The sequence below is a fragment of the Saimiri boliviensis genome, chromosome 13 (genome assembly GCF_048565385.1).
Source record: "Saimiri boliviensis isolate mSaiBol1 chromosome 13, mSaiBol1.pri, whole genome shotgun sequence".
NCBI lineage: Eukaryota > Metazoa > Chordata > Mammalia > Primates > Cebidae > Saimiri > Saimiri boliviensis.
This window is the reverse complement of record NC_133461.1, coordinates 16,516,037-16,539,565: the sequence shown is the minus strand read 5'-3', so window position 1 is coordinate 16,539,565 and position 23,529 is coordinate 16,516,037. Positions and strand designations below refer to the sequence as shown.

The window sequence follows — 23,529 nt, the reverse complement described above, 5'->3', positions numbered from 1 at the left end:
TTTTCTGAGCCATTTGAAAATAAGATATAGATACCATGACATTTCATCCTTCAGTGTTTCAGCATGTATTTATGGGAAACAAAGACATTTTCCTAGATAACCACAAAGTTATTATCTCATTTGAGAAAGTTAACTTTGATACAATAACAGTGTGTAAAGGCCCATATTAAATTTTACTTAATTTACCTAATTATTCCAAAAATGTCTTTAGAGATTCAAAAAAAAAAAAAAATCTGGGACCTAATCACAGATTTTAAGTTGCATTTGGTAGTCACGTCTGAATAATCAGTCTTCTGCTTGAACTTGCTTTCATGACTTTTTTTTTTTTTTTCAAATGAGACAGGGTCTCCCTCAGTTGCTTAGACTACAGTGAAAGTGGCAACACCCCAGCTGACTGCAGTCTTGACCATAAAGGCTCAAGCAATCATCCCGGCTCAGCCTCCTGAGTAGCTGGGACCACATGCGTGGGCCACCCCACCCAGATAATTATTTTATTTTTTGTAAAGATGGGGTCTTCCTATGCTGCTCAGACTGGTCTCAAACTCCTGGGCTCAAGCCATCCTCCGGCCTTGGCCTCCCAAAGTGCTGGGATTACAGGTGTGAGTCATATGCCTGGCCATGACTTTTTTTTTTTTTTTTTTTTTTTTTGAGATAGAGTTTCACTCGTTACCAAGGCTGGAGTGTAATGGCATGATCTCTGCTCACTGTAACTTCTGCCTCTTGGGTTCAAGTGATTCTCCTGCCTCAGCCTCCTGAGTAGCTGGGGTTACAGGTGCCCACCACCATGCCCGGCTTATTTTTTGTATTTTTAGTAGAGATGGGGTTTCACCATGTTGGCCAGGCTAGGCTCAAACTCCTGACTTCGGCTTCCCAAAGTTCTGGGATTACAAGTGTGAGCCACCACACCTGGCCAACATTGATATTTTTAAAGATTCAGACCAGTTGTCTAATAAAATGTTCCACAGTCCAGATTTGTCTTACCTCCCCATGATTAGATTCAGCATAAACGTTTTGGCAAGAATATTACAAGTAGTGTGCACTTCCAGTGGCATCTAGGGCATGGAGAAAAAAATATTAGATTGTTCCATTATTGCTGACAATAATTGTGACCACATGATTGAGGTGGTATTTATCAGATATATCCCTTTAAAAGTACCTCTTCTAGGCTAGGCGCAGTGGCTCACACCTGTAATCCCAGCAGTTTGGGATGCTGATGTAGGTAGATCACAAGGTCAAGAGATCAAGACCATCCTGGCCAACATGGTGAAACCACATCTCTACTAAAAATACAAAAATCAGCTGGGCGTGGTGTTGTGCACCTGTAGTCCAAGCTACTCAGGAGGCTGAGGCAGGAGAGAACTTGGGAGGCAGAGGTTGCAGTCAGCCGAGATCACACCACTGCACACCAGGCTGGTGACAGAGCAAGATTCCATCTCAAACAAAAACAAAAAAACTTATTCTCTTTTTTAACTGAGGTGGTGCTTTGAGAATATGTGTTTCATTTCTCAACAACTTCCCACTCACTGGTGAAAATGCCTTAATCAATTATTACATTTGGTGATTGCAAAATTATATTTTCCTCATTCTCTCCTACATTTTTTTTTTTTTAGCTGGCATTCTTCTATAAATACATTTTGTTTTGTTTGTTTTCTCTCTGCACTCTCCCCACCTCTTTGAGAATCCCTACGGAGTTGGATTCTCTATTTAATGGTACCATTTTATCTTTTTGATACTCAAATGTAGCCAGATTTGGCCAGTGGGAGCCCCCTCCGAACTAGCTCACTAGCTCGTGCGTCCCTTGTCACATGCAAATCATTCTGAACCAACTGCAAAAGTACAGGATTTCCTAATTGTTTTACTGATAAAGATTTATCCTATCCATGGCTCCAGCAAAGGTGTCCTTTAAGCCACACAGGATCTTTGGGAGAAGCTTACATACTTGAATAAAATCGAGCTTCCTTTAGGAAAGCTAAAGGGTAAGAGCCATTGGATTGAGGCTGGGTTGATAATCAACAGCTCAGCAAACTTGATATGATCATGTATTTTAAGAAACATGAATCAGCAAATTCCAATCAAGAGAACACTGATGGAGCACTGGTTATTTTTCTGTTTAGCAAGCCAATCTTCAAAAACTTCCATCTCTCCAAGGGTCTCTGGAAGTCAGTGTTGTTTTCTGAGGGGGACAACCCTCGCCTTTTTGAACAGTTGAGCAGAAGATCTATTTGCATAGGTCCCACAGAGCCCCAGGGGCTTAGTTAAGGTGGTCTGCCCTGGCAAGTACCCAACATCAATCAGCCAGTTCATTTCTTATTATAAGAGATGAGATTTCATTTTGTTGTCCAGACTAAAGTATGGCGGCCCTCCAAAGGTGCACTCATAGAGCACTGCCGCCTTGAACACCCAGGCTCAAGTGATCCTCCTGCTGCAGCCTCCTGAGTAGCTGGGACTACAGGCACACACCACCATGCCCAGCTAGTTCTTTAATTTTTAACACAAGTACCTAACAATTTTCCAAACCAAACCATTTGAGAATCAAGTTGACTTCCGGACGGTCTCCAAAGATTGGTGGGTTTTATGGTTTTTCCAAAAATTTCAAATGTATGAGCATGAGAACATGACAGCTTGGCCAGTCTAAATCCCTAAGAATCTTTCTGACAAATGGAACCACAACTCCAAGGAGACTGTGAATTCAATCCAAGGCTATTCTTCCAGAAAAGATGTCATATACCACGGTATTGGGCATGGATTCCCAGGTGACCAATGGAAATACTTCTCTCAGTGACACCAGTAATTTCTATCTCAACTCTGTCAGGGAATTATTTTTAAGCCTTATAAAAACTTATATTTTTAATTTTAATATGTAATTATTTTTTTCCTTAAGTTGTATATCAGCAAATAACTTACTGGTGTTTTGCACCAAGATCTTTAGATCAGCTTTGAAAATGTAATATTTAAAGACAGTTTAATATCTAACATCTCTTTTAAAATAAATGCTGTATGTGATATAACTAAACAAAAATTTATTTTTGAGGTACCTTAGACCCATGGCAATTAAAATGATCACAACTACAGATTAAAGTAGAATGTTATCAGACATATGTTGGTGCCTCCCTGCATCCATATTTTTCTTCCCCCTTCCAACAGCCCTGGATTTCCTTGGAAGGGACCCATATGGTTCTGAAGAAGTTGACTCACTGCCCTGGGCCCAGAGACTGATCAAGAACAGACATAGAACCTCAGCCAATTCAGCTGGAGTGAATCTCAGGGCTAGTCTGAAAATGCTGAGACATGTTTTCTTTTTCCCTACTAGGTAGGAACAAGGTTTCATGTGACCCAGGAGCTTCTGGCCTTTACTTTTGGTTCTGAGAGCATTGTTCATTCATTTATTCATTCATTCATTCATTCAACAAACTTGGATGAGCATCTACTGTGTGCCAGATGAGAAAACGTAACATTGAATAAAACATAGTCAGTGACTTTAAGATATTTACATTCTAATGGGGGAAACAGACAGGGAGTCGTAATAGGTGAGGGGTCTGATAGGGAACAAATTCTTGATATGAATCAGACTGTTTCAAGATGTCTGAAGTAGAAGTGGATGCATCTGGGCATCCTTTTTACAATTGATATATTTTAGTATATCAGGCTCCCCTGAACCACCCAATTATCTGTGGTTTTGGTGAAATGTCTTGCAGCAACCCAGCTGCAAAAAGGAGGGTTGCAAAGTCTCCTCCGTCACTTGCGCCTTCATCCAAACCTTCACTTGGAATCAGTTTTCTGGTTACATATAAATATTTGGATAATATATTATCCAACTATATTATGGTATGGCATGGTATATTAATAATACCACCTTTCATTATTAAAGAGGGAAATAAAACAATATATTGAATGTGCATTAAACATCAACTAGGTACATCAGTGTAGTGTGGAAAGTTAAAAATATACATATCATCTAGGGACAAGAGACAACAACACTTTGTGTCCTGAGGACTTTTTAAAAATATGGAATGCTTCACGAATTTGCATGTCATCCTTGCACAGGGGCCATGCTAATCTTCTCTGTATCATTCCAATTTGAGTATATGTGCTACCAAGGAGAGTACCCTGAGGATTTTTTTTTTTACAGGATGTATTTCTTTATAAAAGATTTGGATACAACCACAAACTCACCATTATCACAATATGATCTAGCCCATATGATTTGATTACACAGGGAATATACAAAACAGCAGAGAATCTAGAGCAGGTATTCTCAATAGGTAGGCTGGGTAAGAGGAATCCCTTTCTAGAGAGCCTTATTAGAATCATAAGGGTAGGTTTCCCAATGTAACAACTCACATCTTACACTGGGACTCACATCTTACACTGAGACTTCCATCTGGGCCCCTTTCTCAAAAGCACTAGTGCTTTTTCACTCTTACTGAATGTGTTCTCTCACTATGACAGCATGCAAAAAACCACTAAGGCTTCCTAGTAAGTGTCAGTGTGGAGAGAGGGAGATAAACAACAAATTGTCCAGCTGGTGGATAACCAGAATCATTAAGTCATGGTATATGTCACTTATGTGTACGAGCTTTGATCACTATATTGTTTAATATTGGCCAAAGATAGAAACACAAAAGTAATCATTATTGATTACAAATTTTAATTCTGGTGTAAAATAAATGCATCAAGTATTGTGCAGAGTTCATACCAAATGGTTTCTTGTTGCCAAGGAAAATGACCTTTTGACTGAGTCACATATGAAACTCAATTTGCCAGCCTCGACAACATGGTGAGACTTTGTCTCTACAAAAAAAAAAATTCAAAAAATTAGCCAGGTGTGGTGTCGTGTGCCTGTGGTCCCAGCTACTTGGGATGCTGAGGCAGGAGAATCCACTTAAGCCAGGGAGGCAGAGCTTGCAGTGAGCTGAGATGGTGCCACTGTGCTCCAGCCCGTGCGACAGAGCAAGACTATGTCAATCAATAAGTTAAAACGAGCAAGACTGTGTCAATCAATCAATCAATCACATTAAAAATCAACTCGGAGGCAAAGCATTTATTTGGTCACTAAATATCCAGATCTAGACAGATGGCTCACTATGAACCTGTGAATATCTAGCAAGATTAATATTACTAGTTGCCTAAAGTAATCCAACCTTAGCATAAGAAAAGTGGGAACAGGAGCTGAGACAGGAGTAGACCCCAGGGAAGTTGAGGGTGACAGCAAAAAGAGGCAATGACTGTTAATAAATAAAAATCCTCATAATAAAGTTTTTTTGGTTGTAAATTACATCAAAAGACTGCAAATTACAGGAAAGAATGACTTTAATATATTTTGTCAACCTCAAATGTGTTGCAAACAATAATTCTCCCCGTCTCCTTTTAATCCCTGAAACTGATTCAGGCTTAAATTCACCCTTTTACTGAACTGTGAATGAGCCTATGAGGACATAAACTCGTGAGGTGAAGGGAGTTTTCAGCATATGCTCTTCCAACAGATGTCCCAGCACCAAGGCAGCATTACAGTGCGATTCTTATCTTTCTGCATACTCCTACTACATAGCTGTAGTAGGAATTCTAATTTAAATTAGCAGCCTTAAAGATTTTTTTAAACCCACTTTTTAATTAACCCTCAAAAGATCCATCTGAGTTTTAAAAATCTGGACTACGTTGCTTTAAAAAAAAAAAAGCAACAGTGCGAGGTAGTCATCTTGGAAGCCTCAATGTGAAAAACGTAACAAAACTTTTCTTAAAAAATTTAAAGCCTGTCAAGTTGGTAGCTTATTAAATTCCTCCAGTCACATGAAATTTACTGCAACACAAGGATTCAAAATGGGTTAGACACCGAAATGTCATTTAGCAAATCAATAATTCCCGAAAGATACAGGTTTGGGGGCGGGGAAGGGAGAGCGTTTTAGACCAGACGTCCCCAGCAGCGCTCCCCTCCGCCGGGTGACGGTGCGCACCTCCGGGCCGCGGGTCCCCACCTGCGCACGGTGCCTCCAGCCTGGGTGCGCCGCGGCCCGGGATCGCGGCGCCGGGGCCGCACACCAGCGCCGCCACCCGCGTCCGGACCCAGCCCCCCGTGCGCGACACAGCGCAACCCCGAGGCTCCCGGCAAAGTTTCACGAGGTGGGAGACAGCACCCAGCCGGCCTTCCGGAAGTGCACCGGCCGGTGAGGATTCAAACGAGTTCGTCCCGGGGCCGGCGCGCTCACTTCGGAGAAACACCCGCTCCCGGGAAGCGTTCGCTCCGGCCGCGCAGGCAGCCGGGACACCGCTGGCGGAGGTGGGGCGGCAGCTGGCAAAGCAGAGGAGAGTCAGGAGTCCAGAGCCAGGCCAGGGCCCTCGCGAAAGGTGAGAGCAGCCGCGTCCCTCCGCTCACGTGGGCCTAGCACGCTCCTCGCAGCGCCCGGGCCCCCCTCGCGCCGTCCCACGGCCCCAGCCCGCGTCCTCCCCACCCCACCCGGTTAAAATCAGCTTTTAGGACCACGCGGAAGCCGCCGAGAGGGAGGCGGCCGGCCAGCAGTTGGGCGTGGCTTCCCTGCGAAAGGCCGCCCTAGGGGCGGGGGAGAGCGACGTCACCGTCGGCTCGCGGCGCTGATTGGCGGAGGTGCGGTGCGCGGAGCCCGCAAGCTTCTCCGCCCGGCCCGGCCGCTCCACCTCCTCACCCAGCCGCTCCGTCCTCACCGGCTCGCGAGGGAAGCGCTCAGGGACCGCCGCCCCGGCTCAGCGCGGACGACGGAGAGAGGGAGGCGGAAAGAGGACACCCTCGTTCGCTTGCTCCCACCCGCACCCGAGTTCCCAGAGCCGGCGCGGAGCCCAGGAGGAGGAGCCGCCGCGGGCACGCCCCGCCCCCGGCCCGGGAAGACGACGCCAGCGACCCGGTCGGCCGGCCACCGCCCCCCTCGCCGGCCGAGACCCGCCCCCGGCCCCGGCCCCGGCCCTCCCCCGGTGGCATGGAGGGGCCCCGCTCCTGACGGCCGCGCCGCCGCCTCGGCCCGTGCCCCACCTCGCGGCCCCTCCCGCCCGCCCCCGCTCGCATGTCTGCGCCGCCCTAGCCGAGGATGCTGAGGATGAAGCTGCCGCTGAAGCCGACGCAGCCCGCGGAGCCGCCGCCCGAGGCGGAGGAACCCGAGGCGGACGCGCGGCCGGGCGCGAAGGCGCCTCCGCGCCGCCGCCGCGACTGCCGCCCCCCGCCGCCGCCGCCGCCGCCGCCGCCGCCCGCGGGCCCGCCGCGGGGTCCCCTGCCGCCGCCGCCGCCGCCCCGGGGGCTCGGGCCGCCTGTTGCTGGCGGAGCGGCGGCGGGGGCGGGCATGCCGGGCGGCGGCGGGGGGCCCTCAGCGGCGCTGCGGGAGCAGGAGCGGGTGTACGAGTGGTTCGGGCTGGTGCTGGGCTCGGCGCAGCGCCTGGAGTTCATGTGCGGGCTGCTGGACCTGTGCAACCCGTTGGAGCTGCGCTTCCTCGGCTCGTGCCTGGAGGACCTGGCGCGCAAGGACTACCACTACCTGCGCGACTCGGAGGCCAAGGCCAACGGCCTCTCGGACCCGGGGCCGCTGGCCGACTTCCGAGAGCCCGCGGTGCGCTCGCGCCTCATCGTCTACCTGGCGCTGCTGGGCTCGGAGAACCGGGAGGCCGCTGGCCGCCTGCACCGCCTGCTACCCCAGGTGGACTCGGTGCTCAAAAGCCTGCGCGCCGCCCGGGGCGAGGGCTCGCGGGGCGGCGCGGAGGACGAGCGCGGCGAGGACGGCGACGGCGAGCAGGACGCTGAGAAGGACGGCTCGGGCCCGGAAGGCAGCGGCGCGGAGCCCCGGGCCGGCGGCGGGCTCGGCTCCAGGGCGCAGGAGGAACTGCTGTTGCTCTTCACGATGGCTTCGCTGCACCCGGCTTTCTCCTTCCACCAGAGGGTCACCCTGCGGGAACACCTGGAGAGGCTCCGCGCCGCGCTCCGCGGGGACCCCGAGGACGCGGAGGTGGAGGTGGAGCCGTGCAAGTTTGCCAGCCCCAGGGCCCAGGTAAGGCGCGCGGAGCCTCCCGGGACTCGCGGTGAGGTTGCTGCCCCGGCGGCTTCCCCGGCCTCGCTCTCGGACGCCCCTTGCCCGAGCCTCCAGCCCGGCGCAGGTGGCCCGGAATCCCCACTCCGCGGCTCCCTTCGCCGGAGGGCTCGGCTTCGTCTCGCTGGGCCGTTCCGTTCCACTCCCCCACCCCACCCCGCACCCCGGCACACTCAACCACCCGCCATCACAGAATGCTCTAGAAGTCTCTTTCGTGCCACGGAGTTGCCACGGAAGACGTGGAGCTCCCGGCCCGGGGCCCCTCTCGGAGGAAGAGTGTCGGGACGTTTTTGGCTCTGAGCATCTCAGCGCTGGGTGCGGGAGCTGCGGGGCGCTGAAGGAACCTGTGCGAGAGCCGCAGTGAACCCCAGGCTGCGCCGTCCTTCCTCCCCCGCCTGGCCGGCGCTCCGCCTCCCGTCTCGGGGCTCCGCCGGGCCCTCGGCTGGGTGTCCTGAAGGTACGCTCCGGGCGAGCTGCCCTTGTCTCGGGCACAGAGGGACTTTTTTGCCTGGTGTGTGCCTGAGTTAAAAGGCGTCGTTACGGGTCCTTGTGGCTCCTGCTCTGAGGGCTTGTGTTGCCACCAGACATCTGATGTAGACACCTGCGAAGGGACTGAGATGAGTAGTAACGCACGTTGTCCGAGTAGAGAAACCTCTTAGCGCGGCCTGGGATGCTTTTTCCTTCTGGCATACTCGCTTTCTCCCGGGCTTGATTCCTGCCTACAGATTTGGGTTCCGGGATATTTGCTGGGCGTTTACTATAGGCGTTAATGTTGCCCAAGAGTTAAACACCAAAATGTAGCAGATGGGAATCCAGATGAATTACTTGTCGTGAACAGTAAAGACGAATTTTTATATAGCCATGAAGGCAATTTAATGATAATTAGGACCCAGTGAAGTCTTCGAGGAGGACTTTTTCATGAGAAGGGGAGTAGGAGTAGGTTTCAGTAAGAGTGAGCACTGTGGAATGAGATTATTTTAGGGAGGCCACAGACTTTTTGAAAGGTGTTGATTTGGATGCCATGCTTTTCAGCTTAGGTGATCTCTAGGAGACAGTGGAAAAGGGGATTTTTCCTCCTTGCTTGAAAGGTAATTCAGCACATATATCTGCTGTCATTCAGTACCCCAGAACTAACATTGGGCGTGGTATTTCACTAGTGGCCTTGTGGACTCAGTGCCCATGCAATCAAGGAATTTGGGGCTGGAAGGAATTTAGCTTGAACCCCTCTTTTTTATTTAAAACGAGGCTTTTGTGAGGTAACTAACTCATGTTTTGGGACGTGTTTTATCAAACGCAGATGTAACGCTAATGCCCAGCATTATCTCGGTGAGTTTGAAATTTTGTCACCTTCCAGTGCCTGTTTACTAACTTGCAGTGTGTGTGCTAATGGCAAAAGCCCCTTCCACCCTTCAGCATTCTTGTTAATTTCCCAAAAGTCCTGTATGCCGCAGAGCCATTAAATTTAGAAACAAAAACACAGATTCAGGCACAGTGGTTTAAATATTTTAAATGTTAACTGTAATAACACAGTATAGTAAAGATAGCCTTAAATTTCCGGCCTAAAGAAAATGTCCCCTAGTCGAACATCTTACATCATTCCATTCATATTTTTCCAACAGGGGTACCTGATTTCTGATTTTAACTGCTGGAAGTTTTTTTTTCTTTCTTTAAATTTTGCCTTTAATGGCGCGTGTTGGGGGCAAGTAGAGGAAGGGGAGAGATGCGTGCAGACCAGAGTAATGAGATTTTTATCTTGACTGCAGTGCGTGGCTTTTTCTGCAACCAGTGAGTGCTGGGACTGATGGATAAAGTGAGGTTGGGCATCCTGCCATTAATGTCAGCATATCACTGCTTCTCAGACGTGTCCTATGCTGTGGCCATCAGGTGAAGTGGGGGAATAAATCCTAGGGGGCTGCGTACTGCAGGTGACACTGGGCTATTTCTAGGCGCGTGGTGGGGTGAACTTCTCCAGCAGTTGTTTATGGTTACCGTAACACGCCATTCACTTCTCATTAAGTTGTTACGACCCCGCATTTCCTGCTGCTTAGAGTGGCCTCCGAGTCCCTAGCTGTGGCTTGTTCTGGCCTTGAGGACCTTTTATCTGATGTTGTTGCTCCCAGGCTGTCATTCCAGAGGCTGCTGATGCGGGTGGGCTGAGGTAAGCCCTCATTCGCTGCGGTCCAGCCCAGCCGTGCTCGGCCTTCCGCCGCCGCCGTCCGCAGGGAGGAGCCCGGGCTCTCGCGACCTCAGTGTGGAACCACCGCGGTCCACCCGAGGGGCCTGGAGGTCACGCGCTGACCGGGGCCAGCGCACGGCGATCTGGGGCCAGTCTTGCGGGGCTCCTCCCCTCCCCCGCCCCCCTTCCCGCTCCCGCCCTGCAAGATGGCGGCCTCGCGCGCCGCCCACGTGACCTTCGTGCCGGCCCCGCCCCCGGCACCCTCTCGGCCTCTCCCAGCGGAGGCCAGGCCCTTGGCTAGCGCGGGAGACTAGCCCGACTGGAGAACCACGTGGATGCTGCGCTCCGCGGTGCTTGGCCGTGGCGATAACGCCTGGAAAGGGAAATTCGTGTGGCAGCATTTTTTTTCTTTTTGCCCCGGAAGTAACCTTTTAGACACAAGTATGCAACTTTAATCGAGAGTCATTTTCTCTCTGAACTACCGTCTAACTGAAGCTCTTTGGTGAGCCAGATGACCTATTTTCAGCCTTACTAAATGGTTAACATAAAATTAGTATCCTTGTAATTCTCTTTTCTATTAAAGTAAGAGTATACTGGCCAAGAAGAGTATACCTGGCTCTCACAACACATTTGTATCCAGTACCGAGTCAGCTTGTCTTTTGAAACATTTAAAAACTAATGACTTCTACAGATAGAACATGTCTTTAATGCCGGCTTTATGTCACATGCTTTGAAGCTGACCGGGTCCAGCAACTGTAACTGTTAGTATCATGCCGTGGTTATATTGTTAATAGTTGAGGTAACAACAGGTCCACAGGTTGACAGAATATACTTTTTATGTTACATTGGAAATACAGGGAAAACTTAACAAGGATGTTTTTACTTTTAATAGTAACATTTCCAGAGTTTTTCTATGTTATTTGGATGATTTTATAGTAAATATTGTATTGGATTACAACTTAAATGTCAGCATTCTTTTTAGGAGGATTGTACATAAATCTCACTTTCTTCACACAACTGCAGTGGGTTGCCAGTAACTTGTACAAAATTCAACAAATAGGCCAGGGAGTAGTAGTTAAGGCACTGATTAACAGTGTGCTAGGAACGCTGTGATTGATACAGGCCTGTGTGACGAAGTTACTGACTGCTTGTATAGCATACCTGAAAACGCTTGTTTTTTTTTAATGGGTCTCTTCCGATTATTAGGAAGCCAAACTATAGATTCTGTGTTAGCAACAAAAAAATGCGTACGTATTTTAAAAGGTACTAGTTGTGTTGCTGTTATGTTGAAAAGGCAGGAAGCAAGACAAGCAAGCTTCCAGTTTTGGCAGGCTTAAAGACATTCTTTAACTGTTCGGGGGAAATCGGTATTCTAATTTTGGAGGTTTAATCCCCAACTAGCGACACAAAGGTGTAAGAAGCATTAAAACATGTAGACTATCATAGTAATGGTTAGTGATTAATATGGTATGGCGATTCTCTGGAGATTGTGTCATCAGGATCTTCCAAGCTTAGTTACTTGGCAAATAGTACTCGTGTTTGAATGAAAGATAAAAATATAAACTTTTGATACTAAGGCACAAAATCATCCTGTGTCTTCGTGTTATTTGAACTCACAAAACATATTTGACCTCATCATTTGAACTCACAAAAATCAAGTAGCTGTGGGTCCTTCACATACTAAAATTAGTGAATTTAGTTTTTAAAAAAAACTTGCAAAATTGTTGCTTTTTGATAGCATAGTTTAGTTAACTAAATTGTACTTGATAGACTAAGTACTTTGATTAATTTTGCAATACAGGAAACATTGCAAGAAAACTCTTCAATGAGTTTTAACATAAAGGATGTTGCTTCAAGATAACTTGAATGTGGATGTGGCAGCCAGAATCCTGGTGAGAAAGTAATTGACTTAAAATGAGAGGGAAAAGGTTAATTTTCAGAATTTCAGTTATTGTAGGAACTAAAAAGATGCTTTTTTGGCTGGGCGTGGTGGCTTATGCCTGTAATCCAAGCACTTTGGGAGACCGAGGCAGGTGGATCACCTGAGGTCAGGAGTTCAAGGCCAGCTTGACCAAGGTAAAACCCATTCCTACTAAAAATATAAAAATTAGCCGGGTGTGGTGGCAGGCACCTGTAGTCCCAGCTACTCCAGAGGCTGAGACAGGAAAATAACTTGAACCTCGGAGGCAGAGGTTGCCATGAGCCGAGATCACGCCACTACACTCCAGCCTGGGCAGTGGAGCGAGACTGTGCCTCAAAAAAAAAAAAGATGCTTTTTAAAAATGACCAGTTTTAATGCTCTTTTGTAATAATAAATACCTTTTTTTAACTCACTGGCCCCTGCTGCTGGGTTATTTGATATTTTAAAGTGAATAGTGTTGTTGAGGCAGTGGTGCTGCTACCACTCTGGAAGTGTTAGGATTTAGTGAAGCAGTCCTTAACTTGCAGAATAGTGTCTAGTTGATGGTCTTCAATAAATGTTAGCAGTTGCAGTTGAAAGCTCAGCCTTGTGTGGATGGGTGGTAGAGGAGTGGGCACAGCATCTCCCACACTGAGAGTGAGCCAGAAACAGCTGTATCTTTCCTGGGAAATTTTAGGTTGGTTTGGCTAAAGCAAATAATAAAAACAGTTCAGTTATAAAAGCCATTTAGAAGAGGCTTTTTAGAATATATGAGAGTTAAATAGTGAATATTTTAGCAGGAAATAATTATTAAAATCCCGAGTTTCTTCCTCAGTTACATTTTTTTAATGCAATCATTTTCCAGGTAAAGAGAACTCAGAAAAAGTCTCACGTATACCATGGTGGGAGGCAGGAGGGGGTGCTAGATGTGGAGAGGAAGTACGTTCTTTTCCTCAAGTTGACTAAAATATGTCTGTGTGATTATTTATACACACCCATGGTTTCTGCATCCAGGGATTCAACCAACTGTGGATAAAAACTATCGGGGGTGGGGGGTGTTGCACGTGTACTGAACATGTACGGACTTTTTTCTTGTAATCTGAAACAAAAAAGTATAACTACTATTTACATAGCATTTATGTTGTATTAAGTTTAATAAGTAACATGGAGATATTTAGAGTATACAGTAGGATGTACATAGGTTATACATAAATACGAGGCCATTTTATATCTGGACTGGAACACTCTTAGATTTTGGTATTGGGAGGTTCTGGTACCAATCCCTCATGGATACTGGGGGACAATTGTGTATGTATCTGTGTACCATCCGTGTGTGTGTGTGTGTGTGTGTGTGTGTGTATTGCCTTAACAATTTTTTGTGTGTGGAGAGAGGGTCAGGAAGAGTGTTGTAGAGGCTATCAGAAGACCGTGAAGAATGATAGCCATGTTTAGTGGAGCCCTAGGGTGGAGGCTTAGTTTCATCTCTGCCGCTAGTTCTGTGATAGTTGTCAGCCAGGCCGCTTAAATCCCTAAGTCTTACCTGTAAAATGGGGATAATTTACAGTCTTACCTGTAAAATGGGGATAATTTTTGAGGTTGTGGTGATTGTATTAATAAATTAAGATGCAAAATAATTCACATATTGTCTTGAACATGCATTCTTTTTTGAGATTAGTGCTCAGTGCATTTTTATTTTCCACTAACCCACAACTTCCAAAGTGTTTTCAGGAATTTTTTCTTTTTTTTTTTTTTTGGTGACAGGGTCTCACTAAAAATCCTTACAGTGGAGTATTTTGAGTATCATTCTCTGTTACCATCCCTGTGAATAGATTGATGTTCAGGAAGGACGGGCAATTGAAAAGGTGGTATTCAAGACACATTTATTTGGAGCAGTTACTTTATTTTTGTTAGTACTTACTTGTAAAGATCTAGTGTTCTGCAGATAAACCCAAAGGAAGGAATTCCGTGAGTCATAGAACATTAAAATAGATATATTTTCCTTGTGTTGGATTTGGGAATGGGAATGGAGAAAATGCATATTTTAAATTTATATTATTATTAATTCTCATGCAACTGTAATTGACTTAAAACCTTACCCTGTTTTCACATTTAGCTAGAAAAGTATTCTGTAACTTAAAGCTGTTTTGCAGTTTTAAGTCATGATTCTTTGTTAGTTCAGAGCGCAAACTAGAACCCATGGATAATTAAGGACATTTTTATACCTTTTTTATAAAAGCTGTTAAATTGGCTTTTAGCTTATTTAGTATTTTTCTCTTGAGAAGTGTTAAGCTAACTTTTTTTTTTTTTTTTTTTTTTTTTTTTTTAAAGAGGGAAACAAAAAGGCCTGTACTACTCTGAAGGCAGACTGAACTTTAATCTTACTGACTCTGTTTTTCCTTGTGGATGACTGTGTGTAACAGTACTTCTCTTACTTACAAAGATTTCTTTGTCACAAAATCGTCATTCATCCACTGACATTTTGGGGTTCCTATCTCTGTAAACAGTCAATCTAGAAGGGAAGTGCCTAATCGGGTGTTGATGTTACAAGTGTAGCCTGGCTGGCCTGGAGTAGTTGATTTCCTTCTGTTCTTCCTATGCTCTCGGGAACATTTGACCTTTAGTTCCTTTCTAAATGCCTTAGCTCATTAGAAGTGTTTTGTGCTCATTCAAGAAGTCATTTATTTGAGGTCAGATTTATAGTTTGAAAAGATCATTTTGGCAAGTAATTTAGTCTTCCCAGAGTGTCCAGTATAAAGTAGGGATAGAATTCCTATCTGTTTCATGTAATTGTTGTGAGGATGAATGTGTTAATGTATATGAAAATGCTTGGTAAACAAAAGTGAGATATTTGTATTATTCATAGAGTGATTACCACAATTTGATTGCAGTGGATGAATAGATAGACATTAGGTGAGGCATGGTGGCTCATGCCTGTAATCTTAACTCTTTGGGAGACCGAGGCAGAGGGATTGCTTGAGCCCAGGTGTTTGAAACCAACCCCGACAACTTAATAAGACCCCATCTCTATAAAAAGTATGGAAAAATTGCTGGGTGTGGTGGCAAGTACCTGTAGTCCCAACTACTTAGGAGGCTCCAACTACTGAGGAGGCTGAGGTGGGAGGATCACTTGAGCCTGGAAGGTCAAGGCTGCAGTGAGCTGTGGTGGTGCCACTGCATTCCAGCCTGAGCAGCAGAGTGAGACCCTGTCTTGAAAGAAAAAGAAGGAGAGAAGAAAGAGGAAAGACATTTGAAGACATGATAGGGTTGGGTTATAGAGGGCCATGAGGGCTATGTTGAAAGAATAGGGTGTCGGTAGGTTGCAGTGGGAGCCAGTGAAGGGTGTGTGTGTGTGTGCGTGTGTGTGTGTACGCGCGCGTGTGTATGCACGCATGTGCGCATGCACCCTTATGGTGTGTATCTCATTGAGTGTCACTCTAATGTGAATCTGTATAAAAAGTATGTCAACTGTCACTCTAACATGAATCTATAAAAAGACTACATGATTGATTTTTAAAAAATCTTCCAGACTCAGTTCTCTCAATGGTACTATTATGTTTCTAGTCACTCTAGATTGCTTGATGACCTTGATCATCATCTCCCATCACATCCTGAATGCACACTTTCCTCATCCTTGCCTGACACCATTCTCTTTTGGGACTTTATGCCGAGACTTATAGTAGCCTTCTGATTCCCCTGCTTTTAGCCTTCTCACTCAGATCTTTTGGATACTATTGCCAGATACACGTTTCTAAAGCAACATTTGATTTACTACATTTTCTTTTAGTGACTAATGGACCCTGACCTCTGATAGGTCTTTGGACTCGAAAATCCTCCTCCCGCTCTTTCTTCATATATCCTCCCTTTCATTCCAGGCTGGGCTCATGCCATTGTTCCTTGTATGATGTTTTCTGGAATTGTCCCTATGGAAGTCTTAAAAGATAATTTGCTGCCACAGAATTTTAGATGCACATATATCACTGTAATTTTGGTACTCTACTGTGATTCTTTGTCTTTTTAACATTTAAAATTGACCTCTCAGGCCAGGTGCATTGGCTCATACCTGTAATCACAGCACTGTGGGAAGCCAAGGCAGGTGGATTGCCTGAGCTCAGGAGTTCAAGATCAGCCTGGGCAACATGGCAAAACCATTTTTCTACAGAAAAATGCAAAAATTAACCAGGCATGATGGCGCATGCCTGTAGTCCCAGCTACTCAGGAGGCTGAGGCAGGAAGATCAGTTGAGCCCAGAAAGATCGCTTGAGCCAGCCTGGAGGATCATTTGAGCCTTGGAGGCGGAGGCTGCAGTGAGCTGAGATCACACCATTGCATTCCAGCCTGGATAATAGAGCGAGACCCTCTCTTAAAAATAAGTAAATAAATAAAATGAAATTGACCTTTCTCACGAGATTTAAGTTCCCCAAAGGCTCAGGCATTGTGCCTCTTTTTTTTTGGTTAGCATTGCGTATCTCATAATTGCTCTGTCATAATTTCCTGTGTTTGTACTTGGAAAATATATAGTTTGAAAAATACCAGGCTGGGCATGTGGCTTACGCCTATAATCCCAGAATTTTGGGGAGCCAAGATAGGCAGAGCACTTGAGGTCAGGAGTTCCAGACCAACCTGGCCAACATAGTGAAACCCCGTCTCTACTAAAAATATAAAAATTAGCTGGGTGTGGTGGCGGGTACCTATAGTTCGAACTACTTGAGAGACTGAGACAGAATTGCTTGAACCTGGGAGGTGGAGGTTGCAGTAAGCCGAGATTACACCACTGCACTCCAGCCAGAGTGAGAGCGAGACTTATCTCCAAAAAAAAAAAAAAAAGAAAAATTCCAATATGATATACCGTTTTAAGACTTAAGTATATCGAGGCCAGGTGTGGTGGCTCAAGCCTGTAAACCCAGCACTTTGGGAGGCCAAGGTGGGTAGATCACCTGAGATCAGGAGTTCGAGACCAGCCTGACCAACATGGTAAAACCCCGCCTCTGATTAAAAAAAAAAATTAACCAGACATGGTGGCGCATGCCTGTAATCCCAGTTACTCTGGAGGCTGAGGCAGGAGAATCACTTGAATCTGGGAGGCAGAGGTTACAGTGAGCTGAGATGGTGCCATTGCACTCCAGCTTGGGCACCAAGAGCAAAACTCCGTCTCAAAAAAAAAAAGGCTTAAGTACATCAGGCAGTGATTTTGTCTTATTTTGAATTGTACTTACCAGTATGTACTTCATTAAAAATATTTGCAGTTATATAGGATAGGCACAAATTTTGGAAATAAGAGGAATTCCTTGTTTATATGAAAAGCATGGAACAAGTATAGATTTGAATTGAATTTTCAGTGGGTGGAAGCTGACTGGTTGTGCTTATTAAATATGCCTTCCAAATCAGACCATTTGCAGCCTGGGCAACATACCAGGACCCCATCTCTAAAAAGAATTAGTCTGGCATGGTGATTCGTGCCTATAGTCCCAGCTACTTAAGAAACTGAGATGAGAAGATTGCTTGAGCAGAGAGGTCAAGGCTGAAGTGAGCCATGATTGCGCCACTACACAGTTCAGCCTGGGAGACAGAGTGAGATCCTATCTCAAAAAAAAAAAAAAAAAAAAAAAAAAAAAAAAAAAAAATCAGATCATTTCTACTCCTTGTGTTAATTAAGCTTTTGTATGTGGGGTGCATAAATTGGTACAGACCTAACAGTGACATTTTGATAGGATGTTAAAGTCACGTATTAACCTATTTTCTTACTGCTTGGATTGTTGACGGTAGGTAGCCCACAGTGTTTGGGCTCCAGTTTATCATCTCCTTGAGGAGTGGTGTGAGTCAGATGTAGAATTGGGTTAGTGCCTTATTTGTGATTGGAAAGATAAAAACTAAACTTTGGTCACTGAAGTGAACACGCTGTCATATAAATGTTGGGGAATTTTTATGTTTCTTGTTAGAAATGTCTAAATTGGGATAGTTTCCCATAGTACAATTGATTTTTGTCTTGGGTATCAAATGATTGAAATTCACTAGTGGTCCTAGAAGGGAGGCGGCTTGGTCACATGTGAACCAAATGCTGTAATGTTTGGGAGTACTTGCTTGAGAAAGAGGTCATCACTCACGCTAAGAGGTTGTGGCATTGAGTGTTGAGCAGTTTTATTAGTTTGGGGAAATTGCCCATTCTGTAATAACTAGTGGCATGAAACACAAGTCCTAATGCAGTGTTTGGCAGCACTATAGTAAATCACTTACTGCCATAGATCCTTCTTAGGCTCTGTAAGCTCACATTTCTACAGAGTTCCAAGACTGTTTCTGCACTGTGGGTGAAGCGGTAGCTCTGCTGCAGGTGCTAGAAGGCGTGGCAGTTCCTTCCAGCTTTGGAGCCCAGGCTCACATCCTTCCTGAGGACCTCTTGGCCTCCCTCCCTCATCTCTCCTGGGGCGTGGCTGCGACAGCAAAGACAGTGTCAGATGTGGGCTGGAGAGATGTGTGCCTCTCTAGATTCTTGTGCACTCATGCGTGCATTCTTTTTACCACACCCCGAAACACCCTGGTGTGGGGATTTAAAGATTTGGGGCTGCTGGCCCAAGGATGTAGCAATTTCTGGATTGTCTTCCTAGTTCTAGGGTTAAAAGATGTTTTTCTTCTGTGTAATAAGAGCAGGTTGGCAAAAGAAGCTCAAATGCTGGTGCTAAAGGTGGAGACCCCCAGCGTTGGTGTAGGCTAGGAAGCCACTACCCCTACCTCTGTCAGGATTCCATGCCATTATCATTTTGTGATCCAATACAGAACCTGTATTTTTTTGTAAGTCCACTTTATCAACTAACAGATGGCATTATTTAGGTCCAAATAGTAGAACATAAAGAGTTTTACAAGGAAAACATCAAAGCTGGTTCACAAGTAAAAACCGCTACTCTAATTTCTCTTTCAAAGATTCCACTCCTTCCTCCCCAGTAGACTTCCATATCAGCATTCTTTTCCTAGATCTTCCTTAATGCTGCAGGCTACAGGTTTAATGCTCTGAACATGATAACGACATCAAAAATTTTAATTTTTCAATTTGCAGTAAACATGTAGAGTTCCCAGAAAATCTATAGAGTGTGATAGTGATGATTTTCCCTGCCCCAGCTATTTCCATCCATCTAGTTCCCTTTCACTTGCATAACTGTAATTGTGGCCAGGTCGTATCTGGGGACTGTGATGTCAGCGAATACATGGATTCTGTAAATTGTTTGTCCCCTCCTCCATTCAGTTGGTGGAGTGCATTTGCCCAGGCATTGAGATAGCTAGTTGTGCCACGCTCTTGCTGAATTGCCTTATACTGGTATTGCTAGTTAAACTAAACAAAAGGTTGCATAGGGAGTGAGCCCATGTTCATAGCGGAAGTCCATATTGTGCTGTTTCTGGGCCTTGATTCATTGGTTTCCCTGCTCTGACCTGTGTTCCAGCACGGTTTTAATACATTACCAGCCATGTTTCTTCCTCCCAGAGCTCACCTTTTATCAGAGGCCGTAGGGTGATTTAAGGCACTACTTTGGGTTGAGTTATGCTATTTCACTGAGCAGAAATGAGACCAACCTCTGCCTCTTCTACCACATCTTCTTGTTAAAGAGACAGGCAGTAAGTCATTCTTAAATTCTCCCTAGCTTCTTTCCTCTTAGAAAAATGGATAAAATTTAACATCTAGGTAATGTTTCTAATAATGAATCATCTTCTAACATGCAAAGCAAGACTTCTTGTGAATCTTTCTTAAATAATACTGTATGCTTTAGTTGCAACCCTGGCTATTTAAAGAACAGAATTTAAAACATGTAACTCTATAACAAATTACTCCCAAACTTAGTGACTTTAAAAAGTGACCATTTCATTACCATCTCAAAGTTTTGTGGGTGAGGGATTTAGACAGATAACTATAGTGAAGAGTTTGTTCTGCGGTGTCTGGGACACAGCTGGGACCCAGGTGGCATCTCTAGACCCCTCTCCTCTTTCCGTGTGGTCCATCAAGTGCGACTACCAGGAGAAGTGCATGTCTCATGTGGTGACTCAGGACTCCAAGCCCAAGTGTCCAAGAGGCCCAGGCTGAGGCTTCCCAGGACCTAACCTTAGATGAGTACATTCTGAAGCCGGTCTAGGCCCACTGGGTGGGGGACTCATTCCACTTGGCAGTGGGAGGAGTATAAATAATTTTTAGCTATCATTAATCTACCACAGAAGCTTAATAGAATGCTATTATATACTATTGTTAATTTTCTGAGTCTCATTTGACAAGTGAGAAAACTTCAGAAGAAATTAGTGAATTTGGTTTAAAAAGTTAAAAACTCTTACTGCTTTGTTACTATTGGGAATGTCTTGGATTTTTAAATTCATAGTCTACATCGAGGGACTAGAGGAACCATGTCTACGGTTTGAACTTGGCTAACAACAGCAACAACAAAAAAGCAAATATGACCTTTATTCTAATGATTTGTCTTCAGAGAAGAATTTTTTAGGATGTCCAGCTACTTGGCTGTTTCACAAGGCCCCCACATTTAAGAAATCTTAAGTATGTAATTGTAATGGTTCTACATGTCATCTGTGGCAAAACGATCTAGACCACCTGAATCACATGCCATGTAGGTTTGTGCTAACCAGTAGCCTTTGAGGAGCAAGTGATAGGACAGAAGCAGCTCTGCCTCAGGCAAGTTAAGAAAGGAGAATGCGCTTGTACTAAGGTTCTTTGTATGCTTGTGCATATTTTTGCAGGCTTAGAATCTTTAAACTCTGCTTTCTTGATTCAAACGGAGAAAAAGTCTCCAGTTTTCTCTTGGTCCTGACCCTTCCCTCTAACTAGTCTTTGTAAAATGCTGATTCTGGCATTTCATCTGTGCTACATTTTCATGGGAATCTGAACTTAACAGATAAAGTGGGTGCCATCCTCTTTATATAATTCCATTAAAGCAGGAGTTCTCCGATTTTATGATACCCTTCCCCCTAAGGAAAGTAAAGAGGGAGGGCAAGGCAGACAGCATTGCCGAGCTGCCGCCCACCATTGGGGCTGCCGAACGGCCTAATTCTCATCTCCAGCTCATGCAGCGTCACATGGGTAAGTTTAGTAACAGCTTCTAAACTTAGTCTATATGATTTTATAGCATTGATACATGCTGAGACTTGGAGGGGAATAGAAGCATTTAATTAGTAGATATTTCATGGCTTGATGAACTTAGGACTTTGGATAGAAACTCAAACTTCTTTTCTCTCCCTAGGTTATTAAACAGGAGGCTACCTCTTGGTTGTTAAATTGGGTTCATAAAGTTAACTTCACACTTCAAAAATGTGATTTTGATTATGAAGCAAACTACTCTCATACTATTGCTTCAATTTATTGTTTGTGGAAGCAGTGTGATCATTTCCATTTTTCGTTTTTATTGTGACATAAAATATATAGCATTAAATTGTTATTTTATCTCCTTTTGAGTGTACAGTTCAGTAGCAGTAGTACATTCTCATTGTTGTGAGTCTTCACCACTGTCTCTAGACACTATAATCCCAAACTGAAATTCTCTACCCATTAAAAGAAAACACCCTATTCGCCCCAGTCCCTGGTAACTACTATTCTACTTTGTTTTTTTGTTTGTTTTATAGATAGGGTCTTGCCCTGTTGCCCAGGCTGGAGTGCAGTGGTGTGATCATGGCTCACTGTAGCCTCGAACTCCTGGGCCCAAGCAATCCTCCCATCTCAACCTCCCAAGTAACTAGGACTATAGGTGCATACCACTACTTCTGGCTAATTAAAAATATATATATATTTTGTAGAGATAGGATCTTGTTATGTTGTTTAGTATGGTCATGAACTACTGGCCTTATGTGATCCTCCCACCTTGGCCCCCCAAAGTGCTGGGATTACAGGCGTGAGCTACCACACCTAGTGACTATTCTACTTTCTTTATGAACTTGACTACTGTGCGTATCTCACATGACTGGAAGCATGCTGTATTTGTTCTTTTGTGTCTGGCTTATTTAATCTAGCATACTGTCTTCAGGATTCATCTGAATCATATTATGTATCAGAATTGCTTTCCTTTTTAAGGCTGACTCATGTATAATCATATGTGTACACCATAATTTGCTTATCTGTTCATCTATTAATGGATTTTTATTGTTACCACCTTGTGGTTATTATGAATAACTGCTATGAACATTGGTGTACAGATTATGTTTGCATTTCTTCTGCTTTCAGTTCTTCTGGGTATATCTTAGAAGTGGAATTGCTGGGAGAGAGATCCAAGATGGCTGATCACTAGCAGCTCAGGATTGTAGCTCCCAGTGAAAGAAAGCGCAGAGAATGAGAGGACGCCACACTTTCAGATGAATTCTTGTTGCTCACGCACCAGGAGATTCCCAGCGGAGGAACCCCACGGGTCACCAGTGCAACTCTTGTGGCTGGCGAGGCGGTTTTGCCGGTGCCTCGGAGTGGTGCTTCTTGGTGCAGAGTCAGAAAAGCACCATCAATCTTAACACCACTGTTTTAGCCAGTGCAGTGGATTGCTCAGATTCGGTGCTGTGAATCAATAAGTTGGACGTCCACTCAGAAACCCAATTACAAAGACGTTAATTATAAAGACCACAGATGGATAAATCTATAACAAAGGGAAGAAACCAGCCTAAAAAGGCTGAGAATACCCAAAATCAGAACGCCTCTCCCTCTATAGGGGATCACAGTTCCTCATCAGCAACAGAACAAGGCCTGATGGAGAACGAGTGTGTTCTATTAACAGAAGCAGGCTTTAAAAGGTGGATGATAAGAAACTTCTGTGAGTTAAAAGAACTTGTTCTAACCCGATGCAAAGAAACTAAGAACTTTGAAAAAAGATATGACGAAATGTTAACAAGAATACACAATTTAGAGAGGAATATAAGTGAATTGATGGAGCTGAAAAACACAACATGAGAACTTCGCTAAGTATGTACAAGTTTTAAAAGCCAAATTGATCAAGCAGAAGAAAGGATATCAGAGGTTGAAGACCAACTTAATGAAATAAAATGAGAAGATAAGATTAGAGAAAAAAGGATAAAAAGGAATGAGCAAAGTCTCTAAGAAATATGGGACTATGTGAAAAGACCTAATCTACATTTGATAGGTGCACCTGAATGTGATGAAGAGAATGAATCCAAGCTGGAAAATACACTTGAGGATATTATTCAGGAAAATTTTCCCAACCTAGCAAGGCAGGACAATATTCAACTCCAGGCAATACAGAGAACACCACAAAGATATTCCTCAAGAAGACCAACCTCAAGGCACATAATCGTCAGATTCACCAGGGTTGAAGTGAAGGAGAAAATACTAAGGGCAGCCAGAGAGAAAGGTCAGGTTACCCACAAAGAGAAGCCTGTCAGACTCACAGCAGATCTCTCAGTAGAAACCCTACAAGCCAGAAGAGAGTGGGGACCAATAT

The 23,529-nt window shown here is 44.8% G+C and overlaps 1 protein-coding gene and 1 non-coding gene across 4 annotated transcripts in view; one reads left to right on the top strand and one right to left on the bottom strand.

Annotated features, from left to right (window-relative positions):
* Nucleotides 1–3,999: 3,999 nt before the first annotated feature.
* On the bottom strand, nucleotides 4,000–4,106 carry LOC120361789 (U6 spliceosomal RNA). The gene has a single exon (XR_005577904.1). It is a non-coding gene; the product is annotated as a U6 spliceosomal RNA (small nuclear RNA).
* A 2,924-nt stretch (nucleotides 4,107–7,030) lies between these two features.
* The window catches only part of ZCCHC2 (zinc finger CCHC-type containing 2), a 68,505-nt gene continuing 52,006 nt past the window's right edge, over nucleotides 7,031–23,529 (top strand). For 2 of the 3 annotated variants that reach the window (XR_012513075.1, XM_010336747.3), the window contains exon 1: nucleotides 7,038–8,000. Coding sequence is in view for 2 of the 3 variants with exons in the window: in XM_010336747.3 (XP_010335049.3) it covers nucleotides 7,053–8,000 (948 nt within the window). In the remaining variant the exon portion in view is untranslated. Of the gene's footprint in view, nucleotides 8,001–23,529 lie in introns of all 3 variants that reach the window. The other variant, XM_010336746.3, reaches the window with a different exon arrangement.